Consider the following 19,516-nt stretch of genomic DNA (forward strand, 5'->3'; position numbering starts at 1 on the left):
ATTTCTAAAATTAGAGTTAAAGATAATTGTTTTCCATTATTCGTCTTTTGAAGTTTAGTGAACTTTGAATTTAAGTCATCTTATATTCATTTCAGTCCCTTTACGTTTGAATCTAGTACAGAAGGAAGGTGTCAAAAGAAACAAAAATCTACCAAGTGTCTAGGGAATGTAAATATTTCTCTTTCTCTGCCCCAAGGATTTGTTTGCCCACATTTTGACAGTCCATGAAATCTTTGACACTGAGACCTGTCAGATATTAACAACTCTGCCTCTGCCAACCTGCCTTATCATTTAGACTTTTATCTTTGATAAACAAAAACAAAAAAAACAAAGTTTCATGTCATCACTCAATTCCAAACACCAAATGATTTAAGTGATTTGAAAGCTCCCCCTTTTCAGTCTGCGATCTTTTCAGTTAAATGGAGAAACCTGTAGGAAAAGGTACCTAAAATAACCTTTCCAGCCAAATATGAACAGTCTGACTTCAGCTTTCTAAAAATAACTATTTACAAGTTTTAAGAGCTATAGGAACTTAATGTGGAAAATTCTGAAATTAAAACAAAGATACTGATTTAATATAACAATTCTCATGATCTGTTTTTGAAAACTAACTTTATTTCAATCAGCTTCTATTGCTGTGCATGTTTATAGTACCTTAAGAGTTAATGACTCCAGAAGTTTGCTACTCACATCCTTCTTCTAAATGGCAATACAGACTTTTCCTCAAGCACTACTTTTTTATAAAACTTTATTCTTTAAGAACTTGCATTTGTATCATTTCTAAACTCTTTCAAAAGAGTCTTTGTTCAATTTTCCCTGGCCATATCTTCACTTCTAATTACTAGCAATATACACATTCTCTGTTATAGGAAACTGAACCTATCTGATTAGTCCCCCGTACAGTTCACTTTAAGGAGCCCTGGTGGCACAGTGGTTACAGCAATTGACTGCTAACCGAAAATTCAGTCTGCTTCTGTAGAGATTTAGAGATTTACAGCCTTAGTTACTATGAATCAGAACAACTCGATGGCAGTGGGTTTGGGTTTTTTGTTTTTTTGGGGGGGGTACTTCACTAAGCCTTGTTTTTGGACTGTCCAGTGTGCTCCCTTAGAAGACTTTTTCTAATTAATGAGCTATAAACCAAGGCCTTCTCCAGATTTCCAGTTCAAATTCAGGGTACTTTTCTAGATTTTACACTTCTATTTTTATCTATATCGTAGTCACATTTTCAATAGGTTGGACTATATGAATTTTCCAGTATTTGAATGCTTACCTACAAAAATGGCAATTTCATATAATTCAACATAATTGGAGCAAATATTCACTTGCTTCTCTCAAAGGGTTTTATATCTCATGTTTTATATCTCAGCGTGCCCTCATGGCAACTAAGTACACGTTTAATAAATACTATTTCTTTTATAGGATTGCTATGATTCGGAATCAACAGCAGTGGGATTGGTTTGGGGTTTTATTTCTTTTCTTTTAGGAATTTTCAGTGATACCCCCACTATGTTTACATTCCAAAATATCAGTATCAAACACGTAACTGATATTGACAATACAGGCGAGATTCCTCATGAAGTTAAAATTTAATCAAACCAATCAACAATAGATCATTTAAATAGACCTTCTCAGAAAATTATAAAGAAAAAGAAAAAAAAAAGCTTCGAAGACAAAACAAAACACAGCTTCCCTTCACTCTCCTCCGCGAGTGATCCTTTTACTCATGTGACTCCCACTACAGCTGTGCAAGCACAGCGTCAGTACCTTTATTAAGAAGGAGATGCCTTTATAGGCTTTTACTCGTCCACAGAATTTAAGTAAAAAAAAAAGGGGGGAATACAATTCTTCAAAATGAAAACCAATAATATTAATAGAAACAATAATGTGAGGTTCTCTTTATAATAAACAGAAAACTAAGCAACTATGTTTTAAAATTCTATTAAAATTTCTTTTTTATGAGCCATTACCTACGTGTTCCGATAATAATGTACATTAATGTACAAAATCCTTTTTGTTGTTGTTGTTTAGCTAGTGTAACACTTACATCTTGATTTGACATGTCCCAGTAAGGTCTCTCTCCATAAGACATAACTTCCCACATGACTATTCCATAGCTCCATACATCACTGGCTGATGTGAATTTCCGGTATTGGATGGCTTCTGGTGCAGTCCACCTTACTGGAATTTTTCCACCCTGTTACAAAAAGACATTGACATTTTAAATGTGTATAATAATTTATACAACATTTATGGCAATACTAGAAAGCTACAGTTTAACATCTGTATATTTGCTTGGCAATTCAGTATCAGGTCTATCCACCTTGAATCGCTCTAAGTGTATTTAAAGTTGCTAAATATTTATTGATCTCATTACAAGCTTTCATTTGTAAGGCAACTCAATTTAATGTGACCTACGTGATCTTAGGGCAAGAGTCTAGTCAAAAGACAATGACTAAGGTAAGTAGCTATTAGTAAAACTGAATGAAATGTGGGGTATTTAAATAAAATGTCAGTTATATACCTTCTCTCTAGTTTCACAAAAGTTATGATATGAATATTGTTAATATTCTTTTTAAATCTTTATTAACATTGGTTATATTTTTCTGTTACAATTATTAGTGTTATATTACTCAAGTATTAGGTCCAAAAGAATATGCTAAGTTTTAAGTCAAAGTCTGGGAATGGAATATCCAAAAAACTAAAACAAAAAACAAAACTAGATGTTATTTTATATGACTATCCCCTATTTATATGAAAATCACAATATGATATAAGCATGTTACCACTGCAACATTACTTCTCCTCCAGCGTATATGTAGATGGCAATAATAACAATTATTCTTCCAAAGGGAAATGACAATGGTGACACAAAGCTGAGGTCGGTTTGCCACTTTTCTCCTGTTTAGCTGTGCATTATTAAGACCTGCTTTCTTGTAGGAAAATCTCAGGAACACGAAAAGGGAAACTAATAGACTTTTTCTTACAGTAGTTGTATAGACAGCTTCTGGATCATCCTCTATAACCCGGGATAGGCCAAAATCTGACACTTTACAAACTAGATTGCTGTTGACAAGAATATTGCGAGCTGCAAGGTCCCTGTGAACGTATCCCATATCGGCCAAATATCTCATTCCAGCAGCAATTCCTCTCAGCATTCCTACTAACTGAATGACTGTAAATTGCCCATCATGTTTCTGCAGGAAGATTAAGACAAAACTCTGGTTAACTATATTCTGAAAGGGACAATCACTATTAAAATAATGTATGCATGCTAGTCATTTATTATTATATAACAGGAATTATTAATTTTCTATATAAAATAGATGTAAAATAATATAATAGAAGCTGATTTAACTGATAGAAAAATAATACATAGTTTTGGTAATCATTTAGTTATTTACATTAATGTGTTATTAATATTAACAATCATTTGAGATTATTGAAGTCCAAAAAATATATGCTAATACTTAAGTCAAAGTTTGGGAATGGAATATTCAAAAATATTCCTAGTAGCTAAGTGTTTTCCTCTCATGCCAAAAATGTTATATAAATAATCTAAAATATATATATATAAAGAATGAATATGCATTTATTAATATATTTTTTCTTTTCCAAAGAGTAAAAGAAATGAAAAGGAAAAAAATATTTGAAGAAAAATGAAGAGAAACAAAACAAAGAGGTAAAAATGATTAATAGTGACTGACTTTGTTTTCATTTTTTTTTACCTTTTCTTTCTTTGTTTTGCTATTGGTAGGAATATTACTTTCAACAAAGATTCTCTAAAGTAGAATAGCAAATGGGGTTGAGAACTTTGTTTTACTATTTATAACCCACATATTTTTCTAATTGAATTACAACTGTATTACATGAAGCACCTTGGTTTGAGTTGATGAACTTCCTAGGTAATGCTTTCCTCCAGAGAGCTAATAGTTATGCCTAATACAGTGATGCAGTAATAAAATATTCCCTAATTTCTTATAAATGTGCGTTGAATTTATCATTCTAGGTTTGGTCAGAGAACTCTGCATGCCTTAATTATTCTTCAGAATATTTTCTCCTTGCTATTTACAAAATGTTGATATATATTCATACACTTAGGTGAAGGGCCTCTGAGAGTAAGAATATGCACGTTTACATATTTAGACACTGCAATATAATAGGTACTACAGAGCAGGGCTGGGATCACTGAGCCTATGTTGAACAGCTTCCTCACTTTTATTCTTCTTTAAATTACTTCTGTACTTTTTTAAGATTGTTGTTCCTTGATTTCTTCATACCGAAAAAACAAAATGCTACTCTAATACCAAACCAAACTGTTGTGGTTGAGTCGATTTTGACTCATAGCAACCCTGTCGGTCAGAGTAGAACTGCCCCATAGGGTTTCTAAGGCTGTAATCTTTACGGAACTGGACTGCCGCATCTTTCTCCCACGAAGTGGCTGGTGGGTTTGAACCGCCGGCCTTTCAGTTAGCAGCTGAGTGCTTAACTACTGTGCTATCAGAATTCCTGTGCTACTCTAATACAAATGTTAATATTATAGGGCTTCTGATATCCTCTGTAGTCAACTTCAGGTTATGGTATAAATAGAAACCATTCTTAAAAACTGCATTGTATCACTTCAATGCTAAAAAAGATTCTAGTTTAATACTTTGTTGAACTCTGGTTTTTAATCTGAATTTTAAAATGACGACTTTCTGAACTATTACAGTTTACGACGTTCACATTTTGCACTGAAAAAATAAAGTTCAGAAAATTATATTGTTAGCATGTATAATCCATTTAGAATGGGAGGATAGGTTGGTACTTGCCCTGAGAAATGCATCTAGGGCTCCATTTTCCATGAATTCTATTACAATCATGACTGGTTTTCCTAAAATTAAAAAAAAAAGCTATTTTAGAAGCAGTCACCTAAACATCACTGTTATTCTCTCTTACCCCAGATAAAACACTTACTGTTCTTTTGAAGGACTCAATGGGTGAGATCTGAGTGTTACAATGTTTCTAGTGTTGCCGCTAACCATAAAAAGTCATTAAGTCTGCATGGAATATGTTCGTGATTCAAAAAATTAAATCGCACAAATAAAGCCATGATATTCTTTTGACTCCAGCTTTGTGAAAAATATTCCAAGAAAATGACAAGCTATATAAAATGTAAAGATTAAACAGTATCACTTTTACGGCTTTGAAACTAAATGAAAATATCTATCCATCTCTCAAGCTACCTATCAGATTTATTCTTCAACTCCTAATCCTGAATACATTTTTTTTCCTGAGGTGGTAGCATAAAAGAGGAATTGTTTTAATTGGTTATACACCAAAATAAAATTCATTTTGAACATTATGTTAATAATGTTTTTTATTAGTATTATATATGCAATGACACTACTTTCCCTCACTCAGTTCATTTGCTAAATGAAATATATATACCAATATATACCTCTTGTAACAACCCCTTCCAAATGCACAACGTTTGGGTGGTCAAATTGTCCCATGATGCTTGCTTCACATAAGAAGTCTCTCCTCTGTTTTTCTGTGTAACCAACTTTGAGGGTTTTTATGGCTACTGCGACATCTCTTTTCCCTGGAAGCTTCAGACGACCACTGCAGACTTCTCCAAATTCTCCTTAAGTAACAGAACAAGCAGGCATATTTTAATTCCAGAAATATTTTTTTTTTCTGTCAAAGTAAATGCATTAAAATTTTAAAAGTACTTAAATATTTTCCTAAATACTTTGCAAAACTTTCTAACTTACATTGAAAACATTCCTATAGATTGGTCATTCTATTTTCCAGTCACAATGAAGTTGTTTATGAAAAGACTGGCATAAGTGAAATTGAAATTTGAAGATTCATTTTTGCCCACTCATAGAAATTAAGCTTTACTGAGCTGCTACACAAACTTTTTTTTTTTTAATTGGATTAACAAAAACTCAGAGTGAACATTTAGATTTGAAAGTTTCTGTATAATTGTATACCACCTTCTAAAGTATTAGAACACATAAGCAAATTCTAAATCTTTCTTCTGCTTTTTTGGTTTGAGAAGTAAAATTAAAAAAAAATTTAAAAGTCTGGAATTCATATGCACCATGTCTGCTAAATTTAAGGGACTTGGATCCAAAACTGTATAATTATTCTGAAAATATATTGTACATACCAAATATAATATTTTCTTTAAATAATTCATAAATATTAACTTTCTATATGGAATTAAATAGTACCATAGCTAACATAACTACAAATACAAGAAAAAAAAAAAAAAAACAGAAAAATATGAAAGCTTTGCAAGAAGATAGTAAGTCAAGTAGGAGGAAATGTATATTCCAGCAAAATTCAGGAACATTCTGATCTTTTTAATACCAAGACATTTATTGAACAGGGCAGAACTTAGCTTATAATAGAGCTATATCTTTAAAATCCAACAGAAAACCAAATATATAGAGATTCTCTGTGCCACGTGCTTCTTTTTTGCTTTTTTCTTAAGATTTCATAAACAAGTACAGCCTCACTGCTTCTAACAGTTTAGGTAAATGCAAAAATTTTATACTTGAGGTATAATTATTTGCCTGTCATTATGATGTATGACTTTCGATCTTGTCTAAAAGGAACAACCAAACAAGGAAGCTACAACAGCCTTACCTGCACCAATCACACGCTCAATTTTAATACAGGAGGCATCTAGCTCCTTGGCGAATTGATGGACAGCTCTATTTGGGTCCTCATAGGTTTCAGGGTCAATGTAGGTTTTGGTGCCTGGAAATTTAACTGTAATGATGTAAGAAAGCATGACTGTGATGAAGCAAAGCACTTATTGTGCAGTCAGCCCAGGAATTTCATTATGCAGAGTGCTCCTTGGAACAGTGAACTTGCTTCCACATCACCTGATTCACAGTAGTTTTAACAGACTACTTCAGTGTGCTGGCGCCTAGGTATTATCTGCAAGCTTCTATAGGTAACATAGGATCCAGCTCATGGGTTACTAACCAAACTGCTTTTCCAGTAAATCAACAAAAGACATCCACAAAATTCTCTGTTATGCCTCTTATCAGACTGGAGGTTTAATTTAATTCACTGCTATCATGGCATAGTTCAAGCCATATCGAGGTTTGTAATGGACTTAGAAACACATTTGTAAATCTATCAGTCAGTCAATCAATCAAATTAATACACTGGGAAAAGAAGACATTTCATTTACAGGTAACCTACTACACTGACAGCAATATTAAAAAACATTTAGACACCTTACTTATTTTTTTGATTTATTTTATAAAGACCAACCATTGTTGACATATACATAAAATTAATACAGGATGTAAGGGATTGCTATCACAGAATCAAGGAGAAATCTACTAAAGACACAGTTTCACCTTCACCTTGAATAGAGGCCAGATATACAGGGTGCAGAGTAAAGTTAGAAAATTCACAATATTTCTGGGATCTGCTAACCAAGTATGACATCACTTTGAAAGAGGAATGGTTTATATAAACTTTCAGTTATACGGCTCTGGAAGATCTTAACTGCCACAAAGAGGTAGCCAATATGCCTCACAAAAGGTAGTCAAAATCCAAACAACATAGAATCATCTTAAAAGTCAAAATCTTCTTTGAATGCACCCAGAAGCATGCAGGTAACAGATAATGCTATGTCAACTTTAAATCAAATTCAATTACAATAATATATTCCAAATGTAATCATTTGGTTAAAGACAAAGATAAGATAGATAAGCATATATTTGGTTATATTAATGCAACGAAAAAAGTTACACTACGTCCTCAAAAAAAAACTTTATTGTTTTTAACAAAGCCACTGAACAGTCTTTTCATTAAATCTTACTATTCGGAGAACAATATATTTCTTTTACACTGCTGCCTAACTGTGCTTATGTCATCACATCAAATTAAAATTATATATATATTTTTAAAATAAACACATAACAAACAAAAAGAAGCAGAATGTATAAAGGAAAATGGGATTTAAAAATCTTGATTTATTCTGTTGTAGTTGATTGTCCAAAATTGATTGTCTTAAACAATTATTGTTACAGTTTATAAAACTGACAGATGCTCGTTTGTTACTAAAGCTGAACATGAAAAAAACAAAAACAACACAAGAAGAAAAGAGAGAGGGGATAGGAAGAGAAAAGAGAGAAGGAGTACAGGGAAAAGGGGGGAAAGAGAAAAAGAGAGAAGGGAAAAAAACAATAGGTTAACCTCCTAGATCGGCAGGCAGATGGAGAATGAGCCATCTTCTCCCTTTTCATTCTCTCTTTCTTTCTTTCTTTCATTTTTTTAAAATTTTATTTTGTGATCAGGGAGCTAGATTGGAGGTAACCTTCTGCATCTCAAATGGGTCTCTGATGGTTCTTTATTCAAGCTGTCATAAAACATTTTGACAAGCCAGAGCTATTTTGGCATAAAAACATGAAATACTGCCCGGCTTGGATTCGAAAGCCATTGTTAGAAGAAATGGTAGGAGGAAACAAAATGTAAATTGGAATTGCTTCACTAAACTCCTCCATTGTGTTTATATCTTTAGATGTAGCACTTGGGGCCATAGAGGGTTGAGAGATCTGATACAAATGACTGGACATTCTATTAAATTCAGCGCTCTAAAAGCTAGTTAAATGGTTGCTTTCAAGTTTCTGTAAAAATTCAATCTGGTGTTTTAGCACCTAGGAAAATTGTCTGGATACTATAAGGAATAAAAGGACACCAACTTGTAAATAGCTGGTGACCACAATGTTGTATTTCTGTATTTTAGATAACAGTCATAAAATCAAGTAAAATGGCTGGTTCCCATCAAATGACAGGAAAATATACCTTGTAAAAAAGATGATTCAAAAATATCAAGCATTTACCAATATATGATACATTAAGAGGACTTTATTATTATTGTTTTAAAATAATGGATGTTTTAAAATAAGAAAAACACTGACATGATTTCCAAATATTCCAGTCTGTTGCGTATCCAAATTTCAGAGCTGAGCTTCCCTGTGTTTTAATATTTCATTTACATTTCTCATAAAAGTTCAATATCTTAAAACCACGATTGATATTTATCTCTACAGATGAAAAATGTTTATATATAACAAGCTTATCATACCTATGCTAGAAAGTAATACACGCAGCCATATTTTTTCTAATTATAAATCGAATGTCAAATGTGAAAAAATTAATGGCATCAAAATATTAAAACTGAGTGATGACACTTAAGCATAAGGCTATCCTACAAGTTTTGGATGAGCCAAGTTTCCATTTACCTTCTGCATTAGCTTGTAAGTTAACAGCAAATAAACTAAAATGTATTTGATAACTTTGGGATGTCTCAGATATATTCAATAAAAGAGAAGGAAAGTGACAGAGATTAAGATAATATTAAATGATTTGCTATCAAATTATTCACATATGAGTAGGATCAGGGATTCTGGGAACTGGGGTCTTATGTTACTTTACTACATACATTATATACTAGAATTGAGGCATTCAAGTTTTGATCTTCTCCTTCCTGTCTAGGGAAGTGTTAAAAATATTCTCTCATGTAAGAAAGAGAAAAAAAAAAGTAATCTCCACTTTTTCTGTATATCCTCTAGCTATAAACTACCTATGGCATTCTCATCACAGAGGCTTAGTCACAGGGAAAATCACTATTAAATTAGCAAAAGGAAGCTCTGTCTTGGGAGTATCAGATAACCCGAGGGGGTGGCAGTATCACATATCTAGAGGTGGATCCAAGTTTTGTGAGGCTTGAATCTTAATTTGGGATACCATCCTCAAGAAAAAGAATATACAATTAATAATACCTAAAAATTGCTGGGGCCCCTCCCAGGGCCTTGGAATGAACCTGTGGAAGTGAGGGGTCCTGAAGCTTAAACCTCATGAGCTACAGGATAAAGCCACCTCTGAGCATACCTTCTGCTTTAATTTGTTGTGTCCTACAGGCCCATCCTGACTTCAGCAGTTGGATTTTTCTGGAAATTCATATTCAGTCTGGATATATATTATGTTAAACTACTTTTCTTTTGAAAACTAAAGTCAAGGTAATTGTTGACTCACCAAACGAAAACATATTGAAGAAACTTAAGAATGATTTAACAAATAACATTTAAGATTTGTATCTTTAAACCAGACATTGTAAGGTTTTTTTTTTTTTAAAGAATCATGAGGAAATTCTAAAGTGGATTTTAAATTCTTAATTGATGCTTAGGTATTTTTGTGACTTGAGGATGCTTACATGACAATATTTTCTTAGATATTGGCATAAGAATCTGATATATAAGACAATGAAAGATTTAGTTTTATGGCCTTTATAGGAAATGTATCCATGCATGAGAAAAATCAATAAAGATTATGCTTACTAGGAAAAATAATAAATAAATTTGTTCTCAGTATTTTCAAGTATTAAAAATAAGAATAATGAGTTTGGGTGAGAATATCATTAGTTCTGAAATCAACTGATTGTTAGGTTTACACTTTGCCTGCATGGAGTAATGTTAACATTTGCTTGCATGACTCTCATCTTTATTTGCCATCCACCTTGTAGTCGGAATCGACTCGAGGGCACTGGGGTGGGGTTGGACCTTGTAACAAGAGTAACATTAATGCAGATAGGCATCTATTTTCTTAGGGTCTCTAAGCTCTCTACTGGATATGGTCTCTAAAATGAATATTTAAGAATCAGGTGATCTATATGCACAGGAAAACTTCACAGGATTGAATCCCATTATCACACTATTTATGTCCCATGAAATATCTAGTAGTAACAGATGATTTACAGTAGCTGAAGAGAAAGAGGCTTCAGTTCAGTCTTTCATGGTAGCTTCACTTATTAGATGAAACAAAGGGCCTAGCCTTCTAATTTGAGGTAGTTTCTTAGCTAGAACATGGGCACATGCAACATTTAATGGATTATTATTATGATGGGATGAAACACTTGGGCAAAGTTTGCAAAAGGAAAAATTGTGACAGAAAAACACCTGGATATCCTGCAGGTACATTAAAATTTCTTATGAGAGATTACATTTCTGAATTTGTTTTTAATTCACATGATTTTCATTCTAAAAACCTTATCTTAGATATGCTTCAAAATGCTTTAAATCAACATTTTGAGCTCATTATTTAACGTCAAGAATAATGCATTAGGAATTTTTTCATGCCAATACTAACAACCAGATTTCTGCAGTAGTTGGGGTATATAATAATAAAGAAAAGCCAAACACTTACAATGAAAGTAAAGTTCTTCATCCCCTTCTTGGTCAGCTTTGCTATAACCACAGTGCCTGGGGAAAAAAAGAAAAGGAAAATGAATGTGTGACAATCAATGAATGTATTTTAAATTCTGTATGATGTACAGTACTTATCTAATAACATGCTAGTTAGAGCCATAAAAAAAAAAAACCACAAAAATGTCCTGTCCACAGTAACTCATTTAATAATTACACAGCACTTCATATGATATAAAAATGCCCAGAAAACAAAGTTTTCTTTAAGACAAAACAACAGGAACTTTTTTTGTGGATTTGGACTTATCAGTGAATAAATATTTGCTTAAAATTTTTCTACAAAAAAAAAAAAAAAGATTTTAAATGACTGCTACCAACTTTTATTTCAATAGCTAGAGCAGTAAATCTTTCCCTAGGTATCCTGAACGCTTATTATGAAAACAAAACAATCTAACTCTGAATATAACTAATAATGATTCACCCAATAGCAAATATAATACTCACTCCCCTTAAACCAAAGGCAGTAACCAAGCTCAAATTGTATTTTGATCTTGAGAGAATGCCAACTTACTGACTGATAATGATTAATATCAGATAAAGAATGTTTTCATTTAGTATTTAAAATTATAATGTACAATAAATAATAAACCTGTTGTTGCTGAGTCAATTAAATAATATGATGAGATAATTCTGAAAATAAATAAATTTTATGTCAAAAATTACAAAAACTTTGTCTTTTACCTTCTTCCAATAATGAAGCCAAAAACCATGAACACCAAAATGATGGTCCCTGCCACAGCAACAACAGCTATTATAATAACGGGATTCTGTTCACTGGAGACAGCTGTAGCTGTAAAGAGAGGAAAGAGGTTCTAAAACTCTCAACATCATGCAAGCACTTGAGAGGTACATAAAATGTTATAAATAAAACTTCTGTATTCTATCTAGTTAACAACTAATTTAAAATAAATGCATATACTATAATACTAATTTAAAAGAATGTTTATTTTGTGCATTTTAAAGAAGTGGTAAAGAAAAGATTTTCACTCATTTTACATTTCTCATATATATACACACGCAAAACCAAAACCCCATTGTCATCAAGTCGATTCCAACTCATAGTGACCCCTAAAGGACAGAGCAGAACTGCCCCATAGGGTTTCCAAGGTTGTAAATCTTTACGGAAGCAGATGAGCACACCTTTCCCCCACAGAGCAGCTGGTGGGTTCCAAACACCAAGCTTCTTGGTTAGCGGCCTGGTGCTTTAACCACTGTACCGCCTCATGTATATGTATCTCCCTAACGAGTGCCTTATTGAGTGATTATTAAAAAAAAAAAGAGTGATTATACTCCTGCTTAATTGTTGGAAACATCATTATGAATCAAGAGATAGAGATATTTGATCTGGAATTGCTATTAATTCCCTGTTTGCTGCTCAGCAAGGTATCTGATTCTTCCATGTCTGTTTATCTGCTACGTAAAATGGGAACCAAAATATATACCTTGTGTATTTGTCAAAGTACCTTAATATACACTAAATGTTTATCTCTCATATCATCAATATAAAGTAAAAAGCAGTATATAATCATAGTAAAGCATCAATAATTTTTCATCTACCATAATTTAGGAATAAGATGAGCAGAATCATTTAGGTTAATTTCTACGAAGTATACAGTAAACGGTGCTAACCTATTTACGAAAGAGAAAACTTTCTGCAAGTACTTTGAAAAAACAACTTAATCGTAGGCACTTCCTGGACAAAACTAAATGATCCTTCTATGCTTATTAAGGTGAGTCTAGCTGGACCTTCATGAGATTCTAGTTGGAAACAAGTATATGTTTGCATGTCCTTTAAAGCGGCTTCTGGTCCAGATTCTTAGTTAAGTCACATGGCTTCATCACTTCCACTCTGCCAGAGTAGTTAAGTTTTACTTATAAGTTAATTCATAATTATCATATTTCCCCTAGAGTATTGTATTTTCCATACCAGTATAGATATCACAGAGTAATCAAAGGCACATGAAACAACAAAAATGTATATTCCAATTCCAATAAATGACTCAGTTGGAAATAGTCTACACTATACAATGCCAAACTAACATAGTTTGATTACTTCTAAATCAACAGCTATAATCTTTAATTTAAAGCAGAATGGAAAATACTGCTGCTTCTTGGTGGTGGCAAGGGACTGGGTCTCTAGAGAAGTAAAGTATACACAGGTAGAGTAAGTCTTACCACAATAGGCAGTGTGGAGTTTTGTTTATTTTCCTCTGATTAAACTTTCTGTATTTTATCTATTTCTGTTCCTTTTGACAAATTATCTCTAATTTTGTATACCTATAGTAAACAATCACTCAATTTTTGAAATAGTGAAAATAGCTCTGATTTAAATAGTTTCTGACCAAAGGTATTATATGTAATAGCAAAATCAGCACTGCTGATTTGCTCCCTAAGGGGACTAAACAAGGATTTAAAAAAAAAAAAAAATTGAGAGAGAGAAAAAAGAAGGAAAACAATTTTCAAGCTTTAATTTCTGAATTACCATCCAATAGAAAAGAGATGACTTCACATATTTTTTTTAATTTGATCTTTTTGTTTTTGTTGTTGTTTTTATCGACCTTTTGTATATATTAAGAGAGAAAAAAACAATGGAAGAGTTCTGTTCCTGAGGAAGGAAAAAATTATTCACATATGTGTAGAAATTATTTCCATTCCATCGATGTGTCCCATGGGTCTAATTCTTTGCCTGTCTTTGTCTCAGTCATTACCTTAGTTTCAGAAATAGAACAACAATGAGAACACTGAACTCAGGTGAACGATGAACTATAATTTTGTGTTTATGTGTTTCTATGCGCTCCTTGGAAACTCTATGGGGCAGTTCTACCCTGTCCTATAGGGTCGCTATGAGTCGAAATCGACTCGACGGCACTGGATTTTTTGGGTTTATATATAGTTAGAACTGAGAGGGATGGAAAAAGATGTCACAGCATCTACTTCTTTTGAGATAGTCAGAGACACATTTTAATCTTTCTGCAGTCAAAATTTATGTTAATATTTCCAGATATTTCATGGGTAATATATTTTAAAATGCAAAATCACCACAATTTGATTATAATTTTTATAAAAACACTAGATTTGACTCTGAGTAGATGGGGAATTTAGGATGTTTGTGTAAGGGAATAGTTAACTTCTTTCTCAACAGTTCTCAGGAGACCTCCTGGGTCACATCTTCAGTCTTGCCCTGCTCCCCCGGGCATTGAGTCACTGTTCCTGGACACTCTCAAAGCATTGGGCGGTGTACTCTACCAGAGCTTACCTGTATATTTATAAATTATGCACAGATCTCTCTCCTTCACTAAACTTTAAACTAAGAGTAACGTGTTATGTCTCTGCGCATTCCTGATTTTTAGCACAGTGACTTTACTATATCAGTGGTTCTCAAAGGGTGACCTGTGAACCCCTCAGGGTCCTCAAGAACTTTCCAGAGGCTCCTGAAGGTTAAAACTATTTTCACATGATATAAAGATGTCATTTGCCTTTGTCACTCTCAGTTACTCATGAGTGCACAGTGGAATTTTCCAGAGGTTACACGACATATGATGGCATCAAGATTCTAATGGCTAATGAAATGTATGCTGTGTGTTCCGTGTTTGAAAAGATTCTCAGCTTTAATTCATAATGTGGTAAAGACTGATTGAAATAACCCACATAAATAAAATTTCTTTGGGCTTCTCAGTAATTTTTACATTATAAAGTGTTCCTAAGACCAAAAAGTTTGAGAACAGCTGTGCTACACAATAACAGCTGGCATTTATTGAGACTTTCCATGTGCTAAGCACTGTAAAAAAAAAAAAAAACACTGTACTTAGCACTTAATCCACATTAGTTTATTTAATCCTTAGAATACCCTCAGAGTTGGGTACCGCTATCCTAGCAATTAGGGTACAGAGAAGTAGCTCATCTAAAGTCACCAAGCTGAACATGGCACAGCTGAGATTTTAAACCAGGCGTATGTCTGTCAACACTGACTGATACTGATAGTCTGGCTTGTTTTGATGACTGAAGCATTCATGAATTGCTTATTAGTTGGGTGCTTCATAATAGGCACTGGCAAGACAAGTAAGAAAAAGAGATATAGGCCCTTCTTTGATCAAGTTTATATTTCACAGGGGAGAATATTCTTATGATAAAAGATCACTAAATTCTCTCTAATTCAAAAGTTCCATTTTATAACACTCATCTCATGTGGTCATTCAGGTTACACTACATCAGCTTAATCTCTTTTAGCCTTAGTTACCTCATTTTAAAAATAATGATAAAAAATCTATAATCTCAGCATTCAATAAATAATAATTGTCTGTCCAATATTCTCAATTAACAAATTCATGGAAAGGCAAACATTCATTTGGAAAGTTTTTAAACCCAAAGTTTGTACTGATAAGGAAAATTTAGGTACATGTGAGATAACAAACTGATGTTTCTAACCTAAGTTTAAACTCTTCACTGGAGCAGGAAAACACAGTATTTGAAATGCTTTATTATATTAGAAATCATAAGGTAATATCCTGAGATAGGTCAGAATTGAAAACTACTAGAACATATTTTAGCACAAGACTCACTCAAAGATTTAAAAGTTAAAATTCTAATGTAAAATGTTCCGATGGTTTTGGGGTCACTGAGCCTAGACAGATACTATTATTTTTTGTTTTACATACTCTATTTTAAAATGATAATGACTGCTGTTATTAAATTAATCACACCAAATTATATGACTTTTTTTCAACTAATGCCTTTTGTGCCTACAATTCTATACAAATAATTTCTATTTCAAATTAATTTCAACATGTGTCTTATTATTTGTGTTTATGAGACTTTTTAATTTAAAAAATATTGCAAAAAATATTTTGAAAGAATACTGTTAGCAAACCATTAGTTAATATGAAGAATATTTATCAATTTACTCCACCTTGTAAAAGATCTAGACAAACCATTTTCTGAAGGCAAAATAACTCATTGATCAAAATGGTATTAATTTATTTTTAACATTTTTTTTAACTGAGGAAAGAAAACTGTATAACATTTTAAAAATTTGTTTTTGAGTGTTTATATAATTCCTTGTTTAGAATTTTGTGAGAACACTACATTGGCAAGGAATGACCAGGTAACAGCTAGGTATACCTTGTGTCTGAACAGTAACATAAGGAGAAATAAAAGTTCCAAAATACAGAAACATCCTGAGACATCAGGCCAGCTAAAGAGTAAGCACCAGGGGTATACTAGATGTTCTGAGTCTCCCCTCCAACACCAGATTGGGGCATGAATCCCAAGATATGTCTGCTTATTTGTTATACACTATACTATTTGTTAGGAAGCCCAGGTGGCAAAATAGTTAAGCTCTCAGCTGTTCACCAAAAGGTTGGCAGTTCAAATCCACCCAGTGGCTCCACAGGAGAAAATACTGGAGAACTGCTTCCACGAAGATTACAGCAAAGAAAACCCTATCTGGCAGTTCGGCTCTGTCACATGGGGTCACTATGAGTTGAACATAGACTTGACAGTGCCCAACAACAATATACTATTTGTTATAGTGTGTGTGTATGTGTATAAGTGTACAAATACATGTATACATACTGTGTATACTATGTGCTATGATACTATGTCACATTATAATACATAAAAAATGATAAGGCTTCAAAGATTTGATGATGCTCAATTTCTACTATTTTTAAGCTGAGGGGTAGGCATCAGAATATTCATTGTATTCATTTAATTATTTTTCTTTGTAAAACATATGCTTCAAATATATTTGTTAGTATATTTAAAATATTTTGTAATGAAATGAAATAAAAATAAATACAAGTCCTAAGATCTTTCTGAAACTCCATTTTTTAAAATCATTGCTAAAGAACAAGTAGCTTAAATTAACAATGCAGGTTCTTAAATATAATCTTTTTCCTGCCCACCCTAGTACGCATACTGGCCTCATTTGGGGTTTCTGTGAAAGAGAAGCTTTGACTTACAAAAATAGAGTAAGATCATTTTGTAGTCTACAAAAACAGACTATCAACATACAAATTGAATGAGTCCTATTTGTTTATAACTTTACCTTTTCTCTTAAAAATCCCATATGAATTTAAATAAACTAATTTAAATCACAACACAGCTGATCAAAATAGCAAGTTTAAAATTATTATTCTGAATAATCTTTCAAAATGCATATAAAAACTGGTAACTAAAACCAGCTGCTGTTGAATCAATTCCGACTCATAGCGACCATATACTTATTTTGATGCAAACCTTCCACAAAGAAAAAAAAATAACCAGAGTTATAAAAAAAAAAAAAAAAAAGAGTTATAGAGAGTAAAAATCCAAACCAAACATGGTAATTACCTTCAAACATTTTACCTGTAGCTTCCTCTAGTGTAGCAACATCAAGTCTGGGACTGTAATTTCCATAGCCAGCAGCAGTAAAAGCCCGAATCTGGAAAACATACACTGTTCCTGGTTTCAGATTATTAATAGAGGCTGAAGTGGACTTGGTTTTTACTGTCGAGTAGGTCCGTTCCCTTTGATCCTAGAAACAATATTTACAGGGGATATTTAATTATGATGGCAACCATGCAATTTGACAGCCAATTCTTGAATTTAATTTAATTTGCTGCATTGTTTTTATAAAGGCTACATTGTACCCTGTGGAATATTATAACATTGAGTTGTTTCTAGGATAATATAAGATGTAAATGGGAAACACATGCCTTTGTTCTATAACTTTCAAAGAGAAATACCTTTGCTAGAACACTTATGATATTTTGAGCATTTGCTTTATTGGTAGAGGGCATAGTGGCAAAAACTATTTAGCCATAATAAAATCTAATATTCTGTTGGCCAAAGCATGGGTATATCTGTAAAGTCTGTGGGTTAGTAGGATTTCTTACATCAAAATGTAGGTTTAATTTTCTTCTGAATGTTATTCAGTAAACAAACAAAAAAAGTAAAAATTTAAGAAGGAAGTTAACATCATCACACTGATATATCAATTGTTTTCATTGACATTGCCTTTCTCACAGAAAAAAAACACTGGGACATAACAGTATTATTGAATGTTTTTAAATTAAAACTATTGACAAAGAAGTTAAAGTGTCAAAATTCACAGTTTGAGAATATTTTAAATATAACTCAATTCCTTAATTTGTCAGCTGTGGAAACTGAGTCTCAGTTAAAAAAAAAGAAAGAAAGAAAGAAACCCATTGCTTTCAAGTCAATTCTGACTCGTAGAAACCCTACAGGAGAGAGTAGAACTACCCCATAGGGTTACCAATGAGTGGCTGGTGGATTTGAACTGCCAATCTTTTGGTTAGCAGCGGATCTCTTAAGCACTGAGCCACATAAGTCTCCCAGAGTTTTTTAAAATTATAATATTATTATATTTTCATAAGCATCAAATGCATTTTCATCTACATTATATACGATAAGCCTAAGAATGAAATACATATAAAAATTCAATCACATAAAAACTCCATCATAATATTCAAATGAATCCATATTTAAGGTTTCATTGATATGACTCATAGATTATTTATGAAAAAATATGAAAAACATCATACATTAAAATACACAATTTTAGACCATGTCTTATTGATGCTATAATACATACCTGTGCTCAACTATAAGCATCTGGCAGTAAAACTACTCACTGAAAACTGAAGATGTCAGTCTCGTTTTTACAGTATAATACAGTACAATATAATGCTACGACTCTCTTCTAGTAATTGCCTAATTCGTAAATTTAGTGAAGTAGATACATTCTACTTCTGTTAGTCAAAATAGAAAAGTAGCAATTTGAACTGATTTATTCCAGAGCAATAATTTGCAGAAGAGTTATATTGTGAGAAATTTTGCTCACTTACCAGCTAATTTATATATATATATTTTTAAACTGTGTTTTATCTGCAAGGAATCTAAATTGCTTTTGAAATCTGATACAATTTCAGGGTGCACTATAACTGTTAGAGCTCACTGGAAAACAGATAAAATAAAAACAACATTTAAACAATAATGCCCTCTGAAACAAATTTTTGGGTTAATAAATATATTTCCTGGTACAAAAATAAGATATTCATAGTATAACTTTGCCCATGAAAGTCATGAATTCATAACAGAAATATAAGAAAATTATATAAACTTAATCTGGACATTAAAATTAACCTTATATTAAACTTTTTTCTTCAAAGAAAAAACACTTGTAAATATTAACAATGTACTGTATGCATTTCAATTTATTCAATCATGTCAATTCA

At 32.4% G+C, this 19,516-nt stretch overlaps 1 protein-coding gene across 5 annotated transcripts in view; it reads right to left on the reverse strand.

The window, feature by feature from the left end:
* EPHA7 (EPH receptor A7) overlaps positions 1-19,516 on the reverse strand; it is a 204,434-nt gene that overhangs the window by 13,217 nt on the left and 171,701 nt on the right. For 2 of the 5 annotated variants that reach the window (XM_049897481.1, XM_049897462.1), the window contains exons 7-14: positions 17,610-17,793; positions 11,961-12,069; positions 11,221-11,276; positions 6,640-6,765; positions 5,441-5,626; positions 4,812-4,873; positions 2,988-3,197; positions 2,048-2,197 (exon numbers count right to left, since the gene is read on the reverse strand). In XM_049897481.1, the coding sequence (XP_049753438.1) occupies positions 2,048-2,197; positions 2,988-3,197; positions 4,812-4,873; positions 5,441-5,626; positions 6,640-6,765; positions 11,221-11,276; positions 11,961-12,069; positions 17,610-17,793 (1,083 nt within the window). The remainder of the gene's footprint in view (positions 1-2,047; positions 2,198-2,987; positions 3,198-4,811; positions 4,874-5,440; positions 5,627-6,639; positions 6,766-11,220; positions 11,277-11,960; positions 12,070-17,609; positions 17,794-19,516) is intronic. The other 3 variants (XM_049897478.1, XM_049897473.1, XM_049897467.1) reach the window with 3 other exon arrangements.

The sequence above is a fragment of the Elephas maximus genome, chromosome 1 (assembly GCF_024166365.1).
Source record: "Elephas maximus indicus isolate mEleMax1 chromosome 1, mEleMax1 primary haplotype, whole genome shotgun sequence".
Classification (NCBI taxonomy): Eukaryota; Metazoa; Chordata; class Mammalia; order Proboscidea; family Elephantidae; genus Elephas; species Elephas maximus.